This window comes from Rhea americana, unplaced genomic scaffold, assembly GCF_003343005.1.
Source record: "Rhea americana isolate MKP2758 unplaced genomic scaffold, rheAme1 scaffold_31, whole genome shotgun sequence".
NCBI classification, from domain to species: domain Eukaryota; kingdom Metazoa; phylum Chordata; class Aves; order Rheiformes; family Rheidae; genus Rhea; species Rhea americana.
The window spans coordinates 2,475,949-2,493,025 of NW_028186435.1; the positions used below are offsets into that span (position 1 = coordinate 2,475,949).

The 17,077-nt window shown below is 40.9% G+C and overlaps 1 protein-coding gene and 1 long non-coding RNA gene across 2 annotated transcripts; one reads left to right on the forward strand and one right to left on the reverse strand.

Annotated features, from left to right (window-relative positions):
* The first annotated feature begins 1,176 nt into the window (after positions 1-1,176).
* Positions 1,177-9,001, forward strand: CUNH6orf62 (chromosome unknown C6orf62 homolog). Its single transcript, XM_085310017.1, has 5 exons — positions 1,177-3,443; positions 5,120-5,296; positions 5,927-6,049; positions 6,985-7,119; positions 7,715-9,001. Exons 1-5 carry the CDS (start codon positions 3,315-3,317, stop codon positions 7,838-7,840), a joined length of 690 nt encoding a protein of 229 aa, XP_085166143.1. The 5' UTR covers positions 1,177-3,314; the 3' UTR covers positions 7,841-9,001.
* Positions 9,002-14,217: 5,216 nt separating this feature from the next.
* On the reverse strand, positions 14,218-15,723 carry LOC146592991 (uncharacterized). The gene is made up of 2 exons (XR_014896472.1): positions 15,283-15,723; positions 14,218-15,188 (listed from the first exon to the last, which is right to left on the reverse strand). It is a non-coding gene; the product is annotated as an uncharacterized LOC146592991 (long non-coding RNA).
* Positions 15,724-17,077: the final 1,354 nt, after the last annotated feature.

Genomic DNA, 17,077 nt, shown 5'->3' on the forward strand with positions numbered 1-17,077 from the left:
CTACAGTTTGTAATTGATGCAAGAAAATAAAAAGGAGATTGAACTGAGATAAATGAATGTATTGTACCAGATGTTAAGATAAGACATGACATTACTTGTATTTTCCACGTCTATTGTCTCTGTTCTTTTTTGATTTTGAGCTTCTCAGAACAATGATGTTTTTCCTCTGTGTCTTGTTAGCACCCATCACAGCACCTCTAACAGAACTAAAGGTATACCACTCCTTCAGAAGTTGAAAGCCAGTATCTTACGCTCTAAGGACACTATGTCCATCTCCTGCTATGACTAGTTCAATCATGAAGGGCAAAAGCCCCACAATCCTCAGGAACAAATGTGTCATGGCAAGATTAAAAGGTTGTTCAGAAGAAACAGGGAAAAAAAAAGAAGAAAAAAAAGGACCTGCACAAGCACCTTCAAGATTCAAGCCTGCGTAGCTTAGTGCTGAGAGATAACTAAATTAACATGCCTGGAATCTATCATGGTTTAACTGAAGTCCTTCCATTGCAGGAAATGTTTTCCTGCAGCAGAGCTCAAAGCACTCTCAAATTTTCCTTCCCCTCTATAAACGCTTTGGCGGTTACAACACAGAGACCGCTCAAGCCGCCTCTTGGATCACCACAGCCCCTCACCAAGGCTTTCGAAGCGGGGGCGGCGGTTGGCCTTGGGGGCAGGGCGCTTAGGGCGGGGCGGGCGCCACGCGCCCCCTGTCTCCGGGCAGACCTCGCGCGCGGGAAGCGCCGGGGGAGACGGGCTGCGCCAGGCCGATACCAAGTTAAGAGAAGGGGGGGGAGGGGAGCAGTGTTCCCTTCTTTCCGCTTTGCTTTCCTTTCCTCTCCCTTCCCCTCCCCCCCATTATTAGTGCCCCGTTGAGCAACTCCATCCGGGTTCTTTCCCTGGGGGGCGGTGGCCGAATCAGGGTCACGTGGGCCATGACATGAGGAACGGGGGGGTGGAGAGAAGACGCTAGCAAGCGTGACTTGGATTATTGGTGCATCGATAGCGCAGAGACACCCCACAACTGTTTCAGTTATATTTTACCTCCATCACAAAGGAAATATCGCGACTACTGAAGCTATCGCTGAGTCTTTCTGCCTGGAGGGCAACATTGTGCCCCCCAGGAACTCCAGGGGCTTGGTACGCGCCGGTAGAGCGCGCCTGCGCAGTGCGGGCCGGGCGGCGCCTGTGTGACTCAGGCGCTGCCATTTTGGGTTGTTGGTTCTGGCCGCGCCGCCCTTTCTGCGCTCGCTCCTGTGCCCCGAGCCGAGACACAGGCACAGACCGAGGCGCCTCCGCCCGTTCCTGCCGTCGCCTTCGAGGAGCTCTCAGGACCGCCTGGGCGGAGAGAGGCTCCCYCCAGCCGCCTTCACCCTCCTCCCGGCAGTGCCCGTCCTCTGCCGCTCCGGGATCTTTATGCCCGCCGTCCTCCGTAGGAGCCACTAGCGCAGGGACCCGCCGCCGTCTCCTCCTCCCTCCGCTGCTGCCGCCGTCGCCTCTTCTTGCTTCTCCTCTTCCTCTCTTCGCCACCATTTCCCCACTCCCCGGCACCGGGGCGCTGAGCTAGACTATGGGGACCAGGCTGGGGCTGAGCAGCGGCAGAGCGGGCGGCCCGGTCACCGTGTCCACTGCAGCAGGGATGGGGGGGCTCCGCGGCTTCGTGGCTTTATCTTGACATGGCTCCTCTCCGTGCTGCTAGCAGCGCCGTCGCCTCCACTGCTCCTCCTGCGCCCGCCGGCTGCGGGTAGCGAGCAAGCCACGGTCTCGGTCTCTTGTCTGAGTCTCTCAGTCTCTTGCTTAAGTAGGGGGGAATTTGGGGAGGGGTTCCTTTTTTGTTTTTGTTTTCCTTTCTTTTTATAAAGAGAGGAGAGGGAAAATATTTTTTCCTCTCTTCTTAATCTGGTCCGACAAATTTGCTAACTTAACAACTTTTAACCCCAAGTAGTCAAAACCTGGGGGAGGGAAAATGTCTGGAGAGAGGAAGAAAATAACCTGATAATTGGGGATGTGCTTTTTGGGGGGAGGGTGTTTGCAGGTTTAAAATTGCAACTTAGATTTGCAGTTTTTAAAAAAAAAAAACTTGCAAAAATTTTGACAACAAAAACGTGTTTTGCAAGAAAAGTAGAAGCAAAACTCTCCATGTTTCCCAAGTCGTGACCATGAAGTGAGAGAGGGATCGCCGTGCTACTGTGGGTGTCCTGCTGCCCTGGGCACAGGCTGCCCGCTGCCGCCTCTGCCGTCCTGTGTAGAAAGAGGCCTAAGGAGAAGCGAAAAAGGATTGGCCATGCACAGCCTCGGCTAACCCGCTAACCGTGCTCGCTGTGGAGTGCARCAGCAGCAGCAGCAGAGAGAGAAGGATCCCCGGGGGATCAGCAGCCCAGGGAGCGTGTGAGCTGTTGGGGAATGTAGGGCTCTCACACTGGTAAGGAGTCCGGGTTTGGGGGGATTGATTCGGATTTTTAATCTCTAGGTGAGATAATACTGTCCCTTTAACCCCTGCCCACCCTCATCTATGGCCATCATGATCCCTCTTGTCTTAGGCAGCAATAGCCTTAGGGCAGTGATGTGCCTGATGATGAGCAGGATGAAGTTAGAAATGACTCTGCTGTTCTTCCTCTTTGCTCCCCTGCAAACCAGCACTGTGTTGTCTGTAGTTGATTTTGTTGTTGGCAGAGAAATCTTATACCTCCCAGGATGTGCACTCCTCCTTTGCACTCTTTTCTCTGTTGTCCACCAAGTGTAATAATTCTAAAGGGGAAAAAAAAAAAGACGGACAACATAGCAATAGTGGAAATTTGAGAATAATAATCAGTAGAGTCATGAATCTGGCTGGGGTAAAACGCAATTTGTAATTTCAGCTTTTTTTTTTTTTTTTTTCTTTTTTTTTTTTGGTAAGCAGAGCAAAAATAACCCCCCCCCCCATGGATTGGGCTCGTGCCAGTTGCTTTTTATTGTACACATAAATTGTGATAATATTTGGGGTTTTTTTATTCTCACCCACTTATTCCTGCAGCTAAACTGTTCGCACAAATGTGTTTTCTTCAAAATTCTTAGTTGTTTTTCATTTCTTGGTTTATTGTAAAACCTATTCTTGTCCAGCCATGGCTGGACAACTACTTATTTTGTTTCTTGACCCCTCTAATACGACATTCTCATGAAATATTGCCTGAGGTGCGTTTTTGGGTTACACTCGCGTTTTATCTATTCAATCGTATTAGCAGGAATAAAATGACTTGTCTCTGTTGTACTTGAGTCTTACGAAAAAGTGCCCATAGTTTAGTGACAGTTTCCAAAGGCTTTAGTATCACCTGTATTACAAAATGGGGGACCCAAACTCCCGGAAGAAACAAGCTCTGAACAGACTTCGTGCTCAGCTTAGAAAGAAAAAAGAATCTTTAGCTGACCAGTTTGACTTCAAGATGTACATTGCCTTTGTATTCAAGGACAAGGTAACTTGCCTTTAGTATTTTTCTCTTACTGTGTTGTATGTTGCAATGCTAGTTGCGTGTTAATTGTGCTGGACAAAGTTCAGCATGTGATTGATGGTTAGTAAGTTAAATTCTTATTATTTTCTTATTACTGTAACATTCGCCTAGTTTACATGTTCATCATCATTTTGGCTTTTTTTTTGAATATTTGTAGTTTTGTAACAGAGGATGCAGACACCTCAATTAAAAGATTATTTGGTAACTTCTGTGTTGGATAAATATTTATCTAAATTAATATTGTATTTCATTAAGCTCAGTCGGGACCTGAGTCATGTAACTGTATTTTCTGAAACAGTTGAACTGAGAAAGGAGAACTGACWGTAATGATTGCTAAAGTTACTGCATTTATCTTGTTAAAACAGAAGGGGCATGCAGGCAGTTGAAGGGAGGAGTCACAAAATGTAATATTGAAATGACCCAAGCATGTAAGCATATATCAAGCTGCCACCCCATTTGGGAAGGGAGGGGGAAGATAAGAGGAAGTCTTAATTTACTTGTCTGCATTGAGTAGTACCACTGGATACTGTATCTGGGCTGACTGCTAAGCTTGTTTTTGTCCACAAAAAGTGAGGAAAAGTTGGTGTAAACAAGATGTACTGAATAGATGAGCAAGTGAAGATAAAAGCGAATGGCAACAGAATATATATTGAAATGCATGTAAATGAGCTTTGAAGTTGCTTAATTCACTTGAACATGTAGCTTTTGCATTTTCAGTGTGATAGTTGCATGTTTTTTAATGAAGACTCTGTTCTTTTAACACTTCTGGTTTAAGTGTTTCCTTGCATTTTTAAATTTGGTTTGATCTGATTCGTCAGTTCTAATGCTAACAGAGCTGAATCTAGTGGGATATCATAATCTCTAGTTATTCTCTCATAAAATGATAGACTATTGGATTAACTTTCTTGTGTTTATAGTATAGTTTATTCTTTTCTTCTATTGACTTCATGGATAACAAAGCAAATGCTACCATTTTCAAAGAAATATGAAGGCTTAAGCAGTGATAAGAATTTCTGGTTGCTTTGTATAAATTCATTGCCAATGTCTATTTTAAACATGCTGAAATTTGCTTGTATCTAAGTGAACTGTGAGGATGTCCATCCAGTGCCTGTTTGCTTAAAGCAGGAGTTAAGCTCAGCCAAGCTTGATCAGTAAACGTTTGTTATGCATATTATGGTTTAGTGGGTTTCTAGATTTTTTTGCAATAAAATACACCTTATGTCATGTAGTTCTTAATAGATAAAGGCTTCTTAAACTGTAAGAAAGCTGTTAGTAGCAGGCAAACTATTTTTATGGCATTTCACATTTACAAAAAATTCTTACATTTTCCCTATAACAATATTTTGCCCATGCTTGAGAGCTGCTGAAATATTCATAGAGGTGTAAAAGTTATATAACAAATGAAGATTTCAACAAATTATGAATTTCATTTTTTTTAAAACAGAATATGTCTGGCCTCACTTAGTTCAACTTTAGCTGTTTTGTGTGTAACTTCCTGTGATTTGTCGCAGTCTTAATTTATGTAATGTGTGTGTTATGTGTGATTGGTAACAGAAAACTAGAAATGCTGGAATAAACTTCAAGTTTATACCTAGAAAGGATTGTAATTTTAATGTAACTTTTTCTTGTTGTTTGTTTAGAAGAAAAAGTCAGCRCTTTTTGAAGTGTCTGAGGTGATACCAGTCATGACCAATAATTATGAAGAAAATATCCTGAAAGGCGTGCGGGATTCCAGCTATTCTTTGGAAAGTTCCTTAGAGCTTCTGCAGAAGGATGTAGTACAGCTTCATGCACCCCGCTACCAGTCTATGCGCAGGGTAAAATTATTATTTATACTTGCTGAATTTTGGTCCGAGTTCTGAACACATGCTTTTTCTTATGAAATTTAGCTAATCTGTTCTTTCAATTTAGCTAATCTGTTCTTTCCAATTCTGTTGCACTAGAAGTCCGAAGGCATGTGTTTGAAGTATAGTTTGAAGAGTCATGCAGCACATCTGTTTGGAAATTTTCATTTACTTTTAATCTGTCTCATTCAATTACGTTTTAGGAATGATCTTGCTGGCCTGCACTCACTCATGTGTGTGCTCTCTTGTGCGCGCTCTCTCTCGCTCTCTTGCGTGTGCACTCTCTTGCACATGCTCGCACTCTCTTTCAAATAGGCACATGTTAATTCTTGCCATGACTCTTGCTATATAACTGTGTGGTTTTGTGTGAATATTAGAAGGTAAATACGTTTTGCTAGGAATGATACTTTTTCCTTAAAGTTGGGATTTCTATTAATTGGCTACAAAAGATTTTAGTTGAGCTAGGAGTAATACAAATGGAAAATTATATAAATGTAATAAGTTATAGTAAATACCGCTTTTGAATTATGTGCCTGTATACATAATCTCCTTATCTGTGTCTGGAGGGAGTGTAAGTACAGAAGTTAACTGTACTGCTTACAGGATGTTATCGGCTGTACCCAGGAGATGGACTTCATTCTTTGGCCTCGTAATGATATTGAGAAGATAGTCTGTCTCCTGTTTTCACGGTGGAAGGGATCTGATGAACCCTTTAGGCCTGTTCAGGTAGGAGTGTGTGTGTATATTTTATATATATATGTATATATGTATATAATACGGGGTTTTTTTTGGTCTTCAATAAGTAACATGTCTGGGGGGTGGGGAAAGGAAGTATTCTTCATAACCAGTAAGTGGTTGTTGTTGAGGTATGTGGGTTTTGTGAATATTAGAAAATAAGCTGGCTGGTTTTATTTATAAGGCAAAATTTTATTTATAATTCTGCTTCCTATCAGTATGCACTGTGGTACTAGCACTGTCAAAACCTAAGTGTATGAAAGACCTTTTGAAATTACATATTTTTATTTGTCAATATATACTTTTTTTATATGCATACATACAAATAAATACAATGTTAGTAATTGTAGAAGTTGATTAGACACAGCTGTTCTCAGCACAATCAGGTCTTTGTCTAAATGTGGTAATGTCCTGAAGGTTCTGTGAATATCTCGAATTGTTTTTTTGTTTTTTTGTTTTTTAGGGAAAAGGAGCAGGGTTGGATGGAATTTTTACATTATAATTTTTGTCTTGAAATAAATTTCAGACATTTTTCAGCAGCTGGCTTTAGCTGTGTACATTCAGATTCTTGAGCAAATTACATGCATTGTTTTCTGTGCTGATACTGCAATAATAGCAAATTATTGGAAGAAATATACTTGAACGAAGATGTTCTGCCAGAACAAGCTAAATCTGTTTTTGTATAGTCAGTTAGGGTTGCACCTTTGATTTGTTAATAGGACATTGCTGTGGTTAATGCCAGTTTAGGGGAATCCTTTAAGTTGTTTGTGCTAACACTTAAATACATAGTTGTCACTGCTGTCCCCAGTTTTTCAAGGATGAGAAAAGAAACAAAAGTTATAAAATTCCAGGTTAAAGGAGAATAGTTGGTTAAATGTGAGTTTTAGACTAATAAAAACTGAGTTTCCTTCCCCTACACAATGCAGGCCAAGTTTGAATTTCATCATGGTGACTATGAAAAACAGTTTCTGCATGTTCTGAGCCGAAAGGACAAGACTGGAATTGTTGTCAACAACCCTAACCAGTCAGTGTTTCTCTTCATTGACCGACAGCACTTGCAGGTAAGCTTATTCTGTATCACTTTTTCTCTTACTGCCCACAATGTGAGTTATTTTAAAGAAGTGTGTTTTAATCATAAAATGGCTTTTCTCAGGAATATTAGTGATTTATTGCAAAATATTTAAGTAGAAAAAGTGATAATGCATTCATGCTTGCATTTTAGTAGTTTCAGAGGAAACATGCTATAAATAGGATTCAGACATGCAAAAAAAAGCTATGGGCCACAGATGTGTTGCCCCATAGAATCAGTTTCATGTGTTTGTGTTAAAACAATTTAAGTGTTTTGGAAAAACAAAGTTGTTTGGCTTAATGTATGTGATACTACAGAAATTATGCAAGGGAAGAGTTAACAGCAAAATGATTAAAATAATTTAGTCATTAAATATTGCAGGCTTATCTTGAGGTTCAAGATGCAGGTTATCTTCAGGTTATTTGTGCATGTGAAAAAAGGCTTTCAAAAGTGTGTCCTTCCATCTCCTGCCTCCACTGCAGCAGTAGCATGCTGGTAATTAGGCTGGGTCTTCTGGGGGTACTGTTGTGCATATTAAGCTCATGTGAACTTTCATGTTTAATAGCTTTTTTCTTTTCTGCCTTTAGACTCCAAAAAACAAAGCTACAATCTTCAAGTTATGCAGCATCTGCCTGTACCTGCCACAGGAGCAGCTCACTCACTGGACGGTTGGTACCATAGAGGATCACCTCCGTCCTTACTTGCCAGAGTAAGGTACTGGCCAGCAAAATGGGGAAGATCACAGAATGCAGCAGTGAATTTTCACTTTCCTCACCACTTTATTCTTTCAGGATTTAGAAGAAAATGGACTCATGTTCAGAACACTATACATTGTGAAACTTGATCATCCTGGATTATTTTTTTATCATTTGTATCTCAGAACTTTTAAATTTTTTTTTAGATGTTTTCTGCATGGACCTTGTGAAAGAGAGGATGCTCTGCACACTTCTGCACAGCATCAGCATCTGACTAAAATGTGAAATGAAGGGACTGTACACTGAAACAAATGTATCTGAAAGCGCAAGGTGATCATTTGTGGTGGTGTTCCCATTTGTGCTGGTCATGCCCCCTACCATCAGTAATGTTAAAACATCAGTATTTGGAGGGTGAGGAGTGAATGTAACGGGTATAAAAGCCTTAGCTTTGCTGTTAATGATTGTATCAAAGAGCACTCTCGGGTTCATTTTAATGAACAGAAAAGTGGCTATTACAATAGGAAGTAAATGTGGGAAAGAAATCTTTAAAAAAAAAATAATGCATCTCATTTAATGTGTAGGCATATTTTGCCTTTTTTTATTTTGCTGGGCCATGTTTAAGTTTACTGGCACTTTCAGTTTTTGATCTCTTTCCCCAAGTTGCTGTATAACTGTATGATAGTATTCTTTTGAGTTGGATACGCTTATACAGATGAGGCAGACCTGGAGTCTGAAGTCGCTAAAGCAGCTAAAAATAAAGTAAAATATTAGCTGCAGAAACAATATTGGTAGAGGATTATTTTTTCTCGAGAGTTGAGACTTGTAAACTTGCTGGTGAACTGTGCAGGAAATACTGGTTTCTAAAACATTTCTTAAGAAAAATCCATTGAGGTTTTTTCTTTTGGAATAGACATTATAAAACAATGTAAAATAGTGTTTGGAGTGTCAAAAGTTGGTTCTGAGAGAACATTTTAAGATTGTGCAATGCTAAAAGGAAGACTACTGTATAGTTTTGATGACAAAGAAGGCTTTGCTTAAGGGTTGAGTACTTTACTGGAGTAAAACTGTATAAGCCTGCTCCCTTTGGATAAAACTAGTGCTTACCTGTTTAAAGCTTGTATTTAGCTTTTGTTTGGATTTGGAAAAAATTGGAACTTAAATAAATTAGGTGAAAGATGACTGGGCTTATTTATGGAAATCCTATGAATTGAATTTTACCGATAACCTATCTTTTGACAGTGTTACCCATTTCAAGCACTGAATATGTACAGCTTGTGGAACAGTACTAAGATTGACAAAGATTAGGGACAAGGGTGGTCTCCTGTTATTTGGGGAAAAATGCATGTTTTGAAAATTAGCTGTTGAATTAATGACATACTACTATATTAGTAGATACATATTTCCAATTCTTTGATCATAAAGTCCTACAGGTTCAGCTGGAGCATACTAGAAAAACATGACCTGAAAGCTGCAACATTACATTAATACATGCCTTAATTTACRAAGAAAGTGTTGCTACTCCTTTTACATGACCTTTTAGGGCAACATTTTGAAAATGCCACTGTACAGAAGATTTGGAAATTATCATTCCTGCTGATGGGGCTTAAATGATCAATTTGTCAGCTTAAAATAAAGTTTCCTCTTAATGGCCTGTATGAAACAGTAACAAATGTCAGCATGTGGTTTGCAGCAGGTTTCATAGGGTCTTGAACAGTCACGTTTCATTAGTTTGAATTTTACTTCCTGAGTGCAACTCCTGTGTTTCTTCAGAAATTTTTCTTTTGGTCATTATCTCGTAGAAGTTGAGAGTATGGCAGTAGTTACCTTGGTTAACAAAACAGACGGTTCCCTAATGCAGGAACTATTGGTTTTCTTCTTTATGATACTTCTTTTGAAAGAAACCTCAAGATGCCGGCCCACTGAATGTGTACAGTCCTTTTTAACTGCCAGCCATGGCCAGATCCTTAACTTAGAATTTCTGTATTACAGGGAACAGCGTGTTGAATTTCATTGCTTTTTCGGTTTTATATGGGAGGTATAAAACATACAAGTTGCAAGTCTGTTCTATGTGACTGTTGCCAGAGTTAAATAAGGTACTTTCTTGGGATAAGATCATACTTACATAATACAAATTTTAAGTGTGGTCTGTTCTACACAGCTGGCAAATGTTATGCTTTTGCTGTTCTATCAGATTGAGTTGATAGGTATCTGTACTGTACAAGTTGTCAAAAAGATAAAAAGCAGGCTTTGGAGCATGAGAATTCTGGAGCATGAGAATTCTGGAGCATGTAGGAGTTTGTTCTTTAATCATTTGGTGTCTTTGAGAGGCATTTCTCTTTCTCTACTCAAACAGGAAGACCTTAGGGGAAAAAGGTAGAATTTGAAATTGTCCTGCTATCTCTCAATTGAGCTTCTAGCTGAAGCATTGGAATACAATCAATACTTCACCTGAATGTAGGAGTTCTTCCAGGTTATTGCTTGAAGATTTGTTATGTGGAGGCAGCAGAATGAAGCAGACAGTGCTGGCCCTGTGAAACTTTTTGCCTCTAAATGAGCTGTCTGAAGGAAGACATGTTAGGTGCTTACTAGATGAAAAGGAGAAGTGTCTTAAATGTCAGTGTCTAGTCTATACATGGTTATATAAGCTTTCCTTCGCTTTTCAGGCTGCTTCAGCTGCACAAGTACTACTTGCTACAAGTACTCTATAGGAARATCAACAGAACTGATGGTCTAAAATTTGCCCAATGGAAAAGAGTTGCAGCAGGTCTATAGCTAGTTTGCAGTTGATGCATTTTAATTGTCACATCTCTCTTAAAAAGAAACCATAAATTTATTCTCCAAAGTTAGCTTGTTATCACTTAATGCCGCAGTTATTGTATATGTCAGGCACTAGAAATATATTTGGGTTACTTAGCATTTCTTTTCAAAAATCTGTTAATGAAACCAGAACCAAAGTTTGAACATTGAACAGTCTAGCTCAAGCTACTTATCTCTGCTACAGGTTGATTTCTGCATAGCAAAATATTAAGCCTATTGAAAACAAAGCTTGTAGTTTTCTCAGTTTAAATTTTCTACACTTTTTTTCTTGGAAAAAAAAATCTTCAAAAAGACCTGTTTGATTTGTACTTTTGAGCAGAAAATATAAACAAGCAGGGGCTTAGTCATCACTACAGGTAGGTAGTACTCTGAGTGTCCTTGTGAAAGACCAGATTATTTTGTACTGTTGACATACTGCAGCAAATGGTGTAAGCAGAAGTATTGTCAAACCTGTTTTATTCCTCCCCAACCCTACTGCACAAACTAGAATCTTCTTGTGCAGATTTGTATCCCTTTGGACTATTCATTGTACCTGGTGGTGATGCACTGACTTGGATACTAAGTTATGTTGAGTTTCCGTGTATTATGATTTACACTAATTACTGCACTTCATGACATTCAGGTGTACCGCACTTTGCTCAGACAGTCATTCAAAATGTTGTGTCTTTCAAAGAATATAATGTCCTTGCTAGCCTGTTTTAGTAAGGCATAATGCATTCGTTTTAAAGTTACTTAAAACTAAGACCTGATACAAGTGCCATAACTTCCTGTTCTTTTTACATGCTCTTTAGTGTGCTTTTCAGGCCTACTTCCTTCCCTGCCTATTTCTGTTTTGCTGCCAAGAGTGCACTATCCTCTCTTAGACTTGTCACATGCTGAGTCACTAGGCTACTTCCAGTTAATGGACTTTGTCCTGTTAAATCTAGATCTCTGGAGTTGAACACTAAACATGGTCACGTTATTTTTTTGCCCTTGAAATGTGAGATTATTCCAATGCACTGTACAGGATTCATTTAAGGTTATATACAGATTCCTGATACTAGCACCAAAGTTGCCCGAGTGAAGAACAGACTATGTATACTAAGCAGGTAGACGTGTGGTATGAGTTTAAGTTAATTGCTAATGCCTTTTTTTCAGTTGACCTGGAAATGCTTCTCTCATTTTCAGCTTTGTGACTGTGGAAGTGTGAAGATCAGAACCTGTATAAGCCTACAGATTCCAGGAAAACTTTTTGGAATGCATGGAATGAGAAAAGGGCTTTAATGGTATGTTACAAGAAGGGGAAGAATTAACTAGCATGCTTGGTTTTTCTCAATGGCTTGAGACTACTGTGTTATTTATTATTGGTCTATTATTAAAGCACTTATTTTAGAGGTACTTTTTGTGGTGCAAATCTGCTTTTTCATTTTAGTGATCTTTATATTACAAACCACACTTTGCCAAATTGTAAAGCCAGCACTTGTTCTATAGTATTATTAGCATAAGAAATGGACCTCTCTTTGTATAGGTCTGGTCTTCGTTTGCACCTATGCTACCTGATGCTATACTGTTTTTTGAGAGCAAGGTCGCAGCTTATATGCGTCTTCCACGCCTATTCGGTACTTCCATGTTGCTGTAGGATTTTAACATGATTATGAGTGAAAAGGCTCAAGATGTAGGAGGCTGTCCACTATAAACCAAGATTCTCTTAGCTCTTTCTCTGCTGTACTACATAGGAGTTGGGTGTTTTGTGTTTGCTTGGTGTTTAACTTTTCCTCCTTGTAGCATGCTACACTTGAAATACAGATGGACTCTGCTGTATGAAATATTAAGAACAAAACCACGGTTCCATCTGTAGCAGTGAGTACTGCGGTGTGATTTCTGCACCTCAGCTGGGAGTTCGGACTTTACAGCACTGATGCTGTGGAAGGATACATCAGCTCTACAGGTTAACTGAACCAAGCTAAGTGATATGCCCACATTTCTCTTTTGCGTGGCTGATTAAAATGCTTGTCAAGACTGAAGGTATCTTTGACCTAGTTCATCTGCTTGAAAAGGATTTACCTATGGGAAGGTSCCATAATTTGAGCACAATTACAGTTTGCTAGACCTATGCTGAGCCTAAAGCACCTGCTCTGCAAGCTGCTTTTCCGGGTTCTCTTGAAAAACTGTCTCTAAGCAGCTGCTATGCCTTTTAAGCAGAAGTTWTCAAAACTCCAGAGTCCTACTACTGTTGTACAGCCCAAAGATAGTTATTTTGGTGAACAATCGTAGGGATTTTCTGGTGGAAAGCCAATGTGCCATGTTGGAGAGGAGTGTGGAGGTAATTTGCTTCAACTGAGGCAAGAACTGTATCATGGCTTATGCTGTAGCTTTACACAGCCATGGCTGCTTGGGACCAGGGTATGGAGTAACAGGAAGTCACTGAGTGAATGTGTTGTAGAATCACAAAGGTTGTCCCAGAATTAAGCAGTAAAATAGGAATCAACGTGCTTTTCTCCATACTGACAGAAAATGAGATGAGAAAGAAGCTTTGACGTTTCTTTTTGTTTCTCCTGAATAGACAATTTCTGCAGGTGGTAGAAAAATTGTGAAATAGAAAAGCAATAAAATGCGATTAGGAGTTCTTCCGTGTCCCTGGTAGTGGCTCAGAACCCGTCAATGGAACAGAACAGCACTGAACCAGGGTTCAGAAGAATTATTCAACATTCTATCTAATTCTTTCCCCCAGTCCTCTTTAAGAGGTAGTGCTTGTCAGTTTGAGAATTGGAACTCAGCTAGCTTGTAACAAACTTGGCAGAGTAACTGAGGGGAACCAGCTAAGCTGTGAGACCCTTGACTCATATTTTGTAGTAGTCTCTGCACTTAAAAAAAAAAAAAAAAAAAAAAAGGAAAAAGAAAAAAAGAAAGTCTTCCCTCCCAGGGCTTGTTGAATTTACCACCTTTTTCTTGTTCTGTGACAGGTAACTTAACCTGAAAGACTAATAGAGAGCCTTGATAGTAAAAACACTTGTTTCAGCAGTGCCTTCCTCCACCGCACTCCAGTCTGGTGCATCACTGACAAGCTGCTTATTCCTGAGAGCTGGAAACCTTAGTAACAAAACCCCTCCTCACAGCAACTCAGTTTGTGATCGGTTCCTGCCCAGATTACTATCCTTGCTCTTGAGTTTTAAACACCAGCAATGATTCTATTTTGGTTCCTCATTTTTTCAAAGGATATGTAAAAGCCTTGAACTATAGGACTGCACAGCACCACCGTGGCAAAAATACTTGAGCTTCCATCTGAATGCAGTCAGTAATAATGTGATATCATCATGAAATACTTAGCTTATCAATATATTGTATGCAGGGGTAAGCTGTGGTGGTTTTCACTGCTGGAGGTGGGTTATTTCACAATGTGTTATAGACACAGAAAAGATTAGCCGTATGTAAAGACAGCTCTAGACATCAAAGAGTATAGTATAGATATTTGGTATGTTTCTGGGAAAAAAAAAAGGCATGGGAGGGGCTGTCCCATCATTTGCAGCTGTAAGGTATGGAGCTTACAGATGTCTGCCAGTTATTGAATATATTTTTTTATACCAGTAAGCATCACAGGATGATCTCATCAAGTCATTTTATTTGCTTGTAAAGCATTTACGCCTAAATCTGCACTGATACAACCAGGTCAACCTTGCAGGAAGTGCTTGTTCTGATGCCTGGTCGAACCATGTGCCATTTGTCCTTATTATGGAAAGAATTTCTCCATTGTTCCACTTCAAACACAGGTACGGTAAGATACTGTCTTTTTCAATTGGTAGATTAGGCTGGAATCAGCAAAGAACACTTCTAAATATTGTCTGACACCTGACAGTTCACACCCAAAGATACACAAGCTCAGTGGTGACAGTTTCTTCTGAGAAGGAGGAATTGTCCCGAAGCCAAAGGTGAGCTGTGAAATAAATGATGAGGTCAGAGTGCTGCTGCTATTGGAGAGATAACGAACAAGGATGTCTTAAAATAATCAGTATAATGAACTACTTCTAAAATACCTGTCCTGCATATTAATGGTGTCCCACTTCTATTAATTAGGCAGCACTAAAATACTGTGTCAAACAGCCTGTCTTTATGAGGCAGAAGAGTTATTTCAGGAAGGTTTTCSTCTTTACCTCTCAGCCTGCAGCAGTCCTTTCCAAACTTGAACGAGAACAGGAGGATATTGTTTACGTGTTGAGATTTGCCATTCTTAATTTGCCGGGACACTTTTCAATTGTAATTACGTACGTGTGACGAATGCTAAGTGATAGAATGAGACCACTTACTATGGTAGTGTCCTGAGGCAGCCAGCTTTGATTGAGGAAGTCATGTTAAGTTGCACTGGGACAGTTACACAACAGTGGAGTTGTTCCAGCACACAGCGCTAACTGAGAGGTGTCTGAATCTTTCAGCACTGTCTACTTCTTATTTCAGATAGTAGTCAAAATCAGTCTTGTGTTCCAGTGGTGGGTGTGATTATACTAGTGGGGAGGAGGAGGCATGCTATTCCTCTCTTCTATTTTTTTCACCTCTTGCACGCTACTATGTGGATAACCTATAGAAGAAAACAGGAAAATTTGAGAATGAGGAAAAGGGAGGGAAAAAAGGTGAGAATCAGGAGCAGAAGAGTGAGGGACAATTGGCCGTACCAGAATATGTAAATGAGAAGACAACCAGAACTGCAGTTGCTAAACCAAAGGGCATGTCTGCACATTGATAAATCCTCTCAATCTGCTCCTTTTGCTAGTAATTTTAGAGGAGGTGGAGACGCTCAAGGCCTGCAATTGATTCTGGGCAGAAGAAGCTGTAAGGGGAGAAACAACATCCAGTGAAGCATATAGTTCTGGTGAGAAAAGGTAAAAAGATAAATCTGGACCGAGGTAAGTGTCATCTTGTATATGCTGTAGCAAAACATGAAGTTTTTATAAATGAGATTTAGAGACGACTGAGCATGAGTGAAAATACTGAGGAAGAAAGTCATTACGAATATACTGCTGAACAGAGCATGCCACCCTTACAATGCCACAGGGGCGTAAGCCATGTACACTTCTAAGCTTCATAGAAAAAGCTTGTATCAGGGTTGGAGGCAATGTGAACTAGACTTGTAGCAAAAATAAATGCTAATAGCCTGAGCCATCTGTAGTTTAATTGAAAAACTACCATTCAGGGATAAGTTTGTTACAGCAGCCAGTACTGTTTGTTTTAAAGTAATCTTGGAAAGATTTCTGATACATTATTAAATTTTAAATCTCCCATTTCTCATGGGAGTCTTCAACCACCCTGACATCTGCTGGAGGGACTACACAGCAAGGCACAAGCCGTCCAGGAGGCTCCTGCAATGCACTGATAACTTCTTGTCACAAGTGGTCGAGGAGCCTACGAGGAAGGGTGTCCTGCTGGATCTTGCCCTAACCAACAGAGAGGGACTGGTTGGAGATATGAAGGTTGGGGGCAGCCTTGGCTGCAGTGACCACAAAATGGTGGAGTTCAGGATGTTGCAGGAAAGTAGTAGGCAACAAGCAGGATTGCAGCTCTGGACTTCAGGAGAGCAGACTTTGGGCTCTTCAGAGACCTAATTGGTGGAATCTCATGGGTTAAGGYGCTAGAAGGAAGAGGGGTCCAGGAGAGCTGGCTAGTATTCAAACATCACTTCCTCCAAGCTCAAGAGTGGTGCATCCTTGTGAGTAAGAAGTGCAGCAAAAGGGGCAGGGGACCTGCATGGGTGAGCAAGGAGCTCTTGGCCAAATTCAGACAGAAGAAGAAAGTACACAGACTGTGGAAGAGGGGACAGGCTACGTGGGAGAATTATAGGAATGTTGTCAGAGTATGTAGAGATGCGGCAAGGAAGGCTAAGGCCCAGCTGGAACTGAGTCTRGCAAGGGATGTCAAGGACAACAGGAAGGGCTTCTTCAAATACATCAGCAGCAAGAGGAGGACTAGGGAAAATGTGGGCCCACTACTGAATGGGGCGGGGACCCTGGTGACAAGGGATACAGAGAAGGCAGAATTAATGAATTCTGGCAATTCTGAAATACTGAATCCTGGCAGCCCCCATGAATCCCGGAGCCTGGAGGTAAGGGAGAAAGTCCAGAGAAGGGAAGGCTTTCCTTTGGTTGAGGAGGATAGGATTAGAGACCTTCTGGGCAGGCTAGACATCCACAAATCTATGGGCCCAGATGGGATGCACCTACGGGTACTGAGGGAGCTGGCAGATGGTGTTGCCAAGCTGCTCTCCATCATCTTTGAAAGGTCCTGGAGAACTGGAGAGGTGCCTGAGGACTGGAAGAAAGCCAGTGTCACTCCAGTCTTCAAGAAGGGCAAGAAGGAAGACCCAGGCAACTCTAGGCTGGTCAGCCTCACCTCCCTCCCTGGTAAGGTGATGGAACAGCTCATTCTGGATGTCATCTCCAGGTATGTGGAGGAAAAGAAGGTGATCAGGAGTAG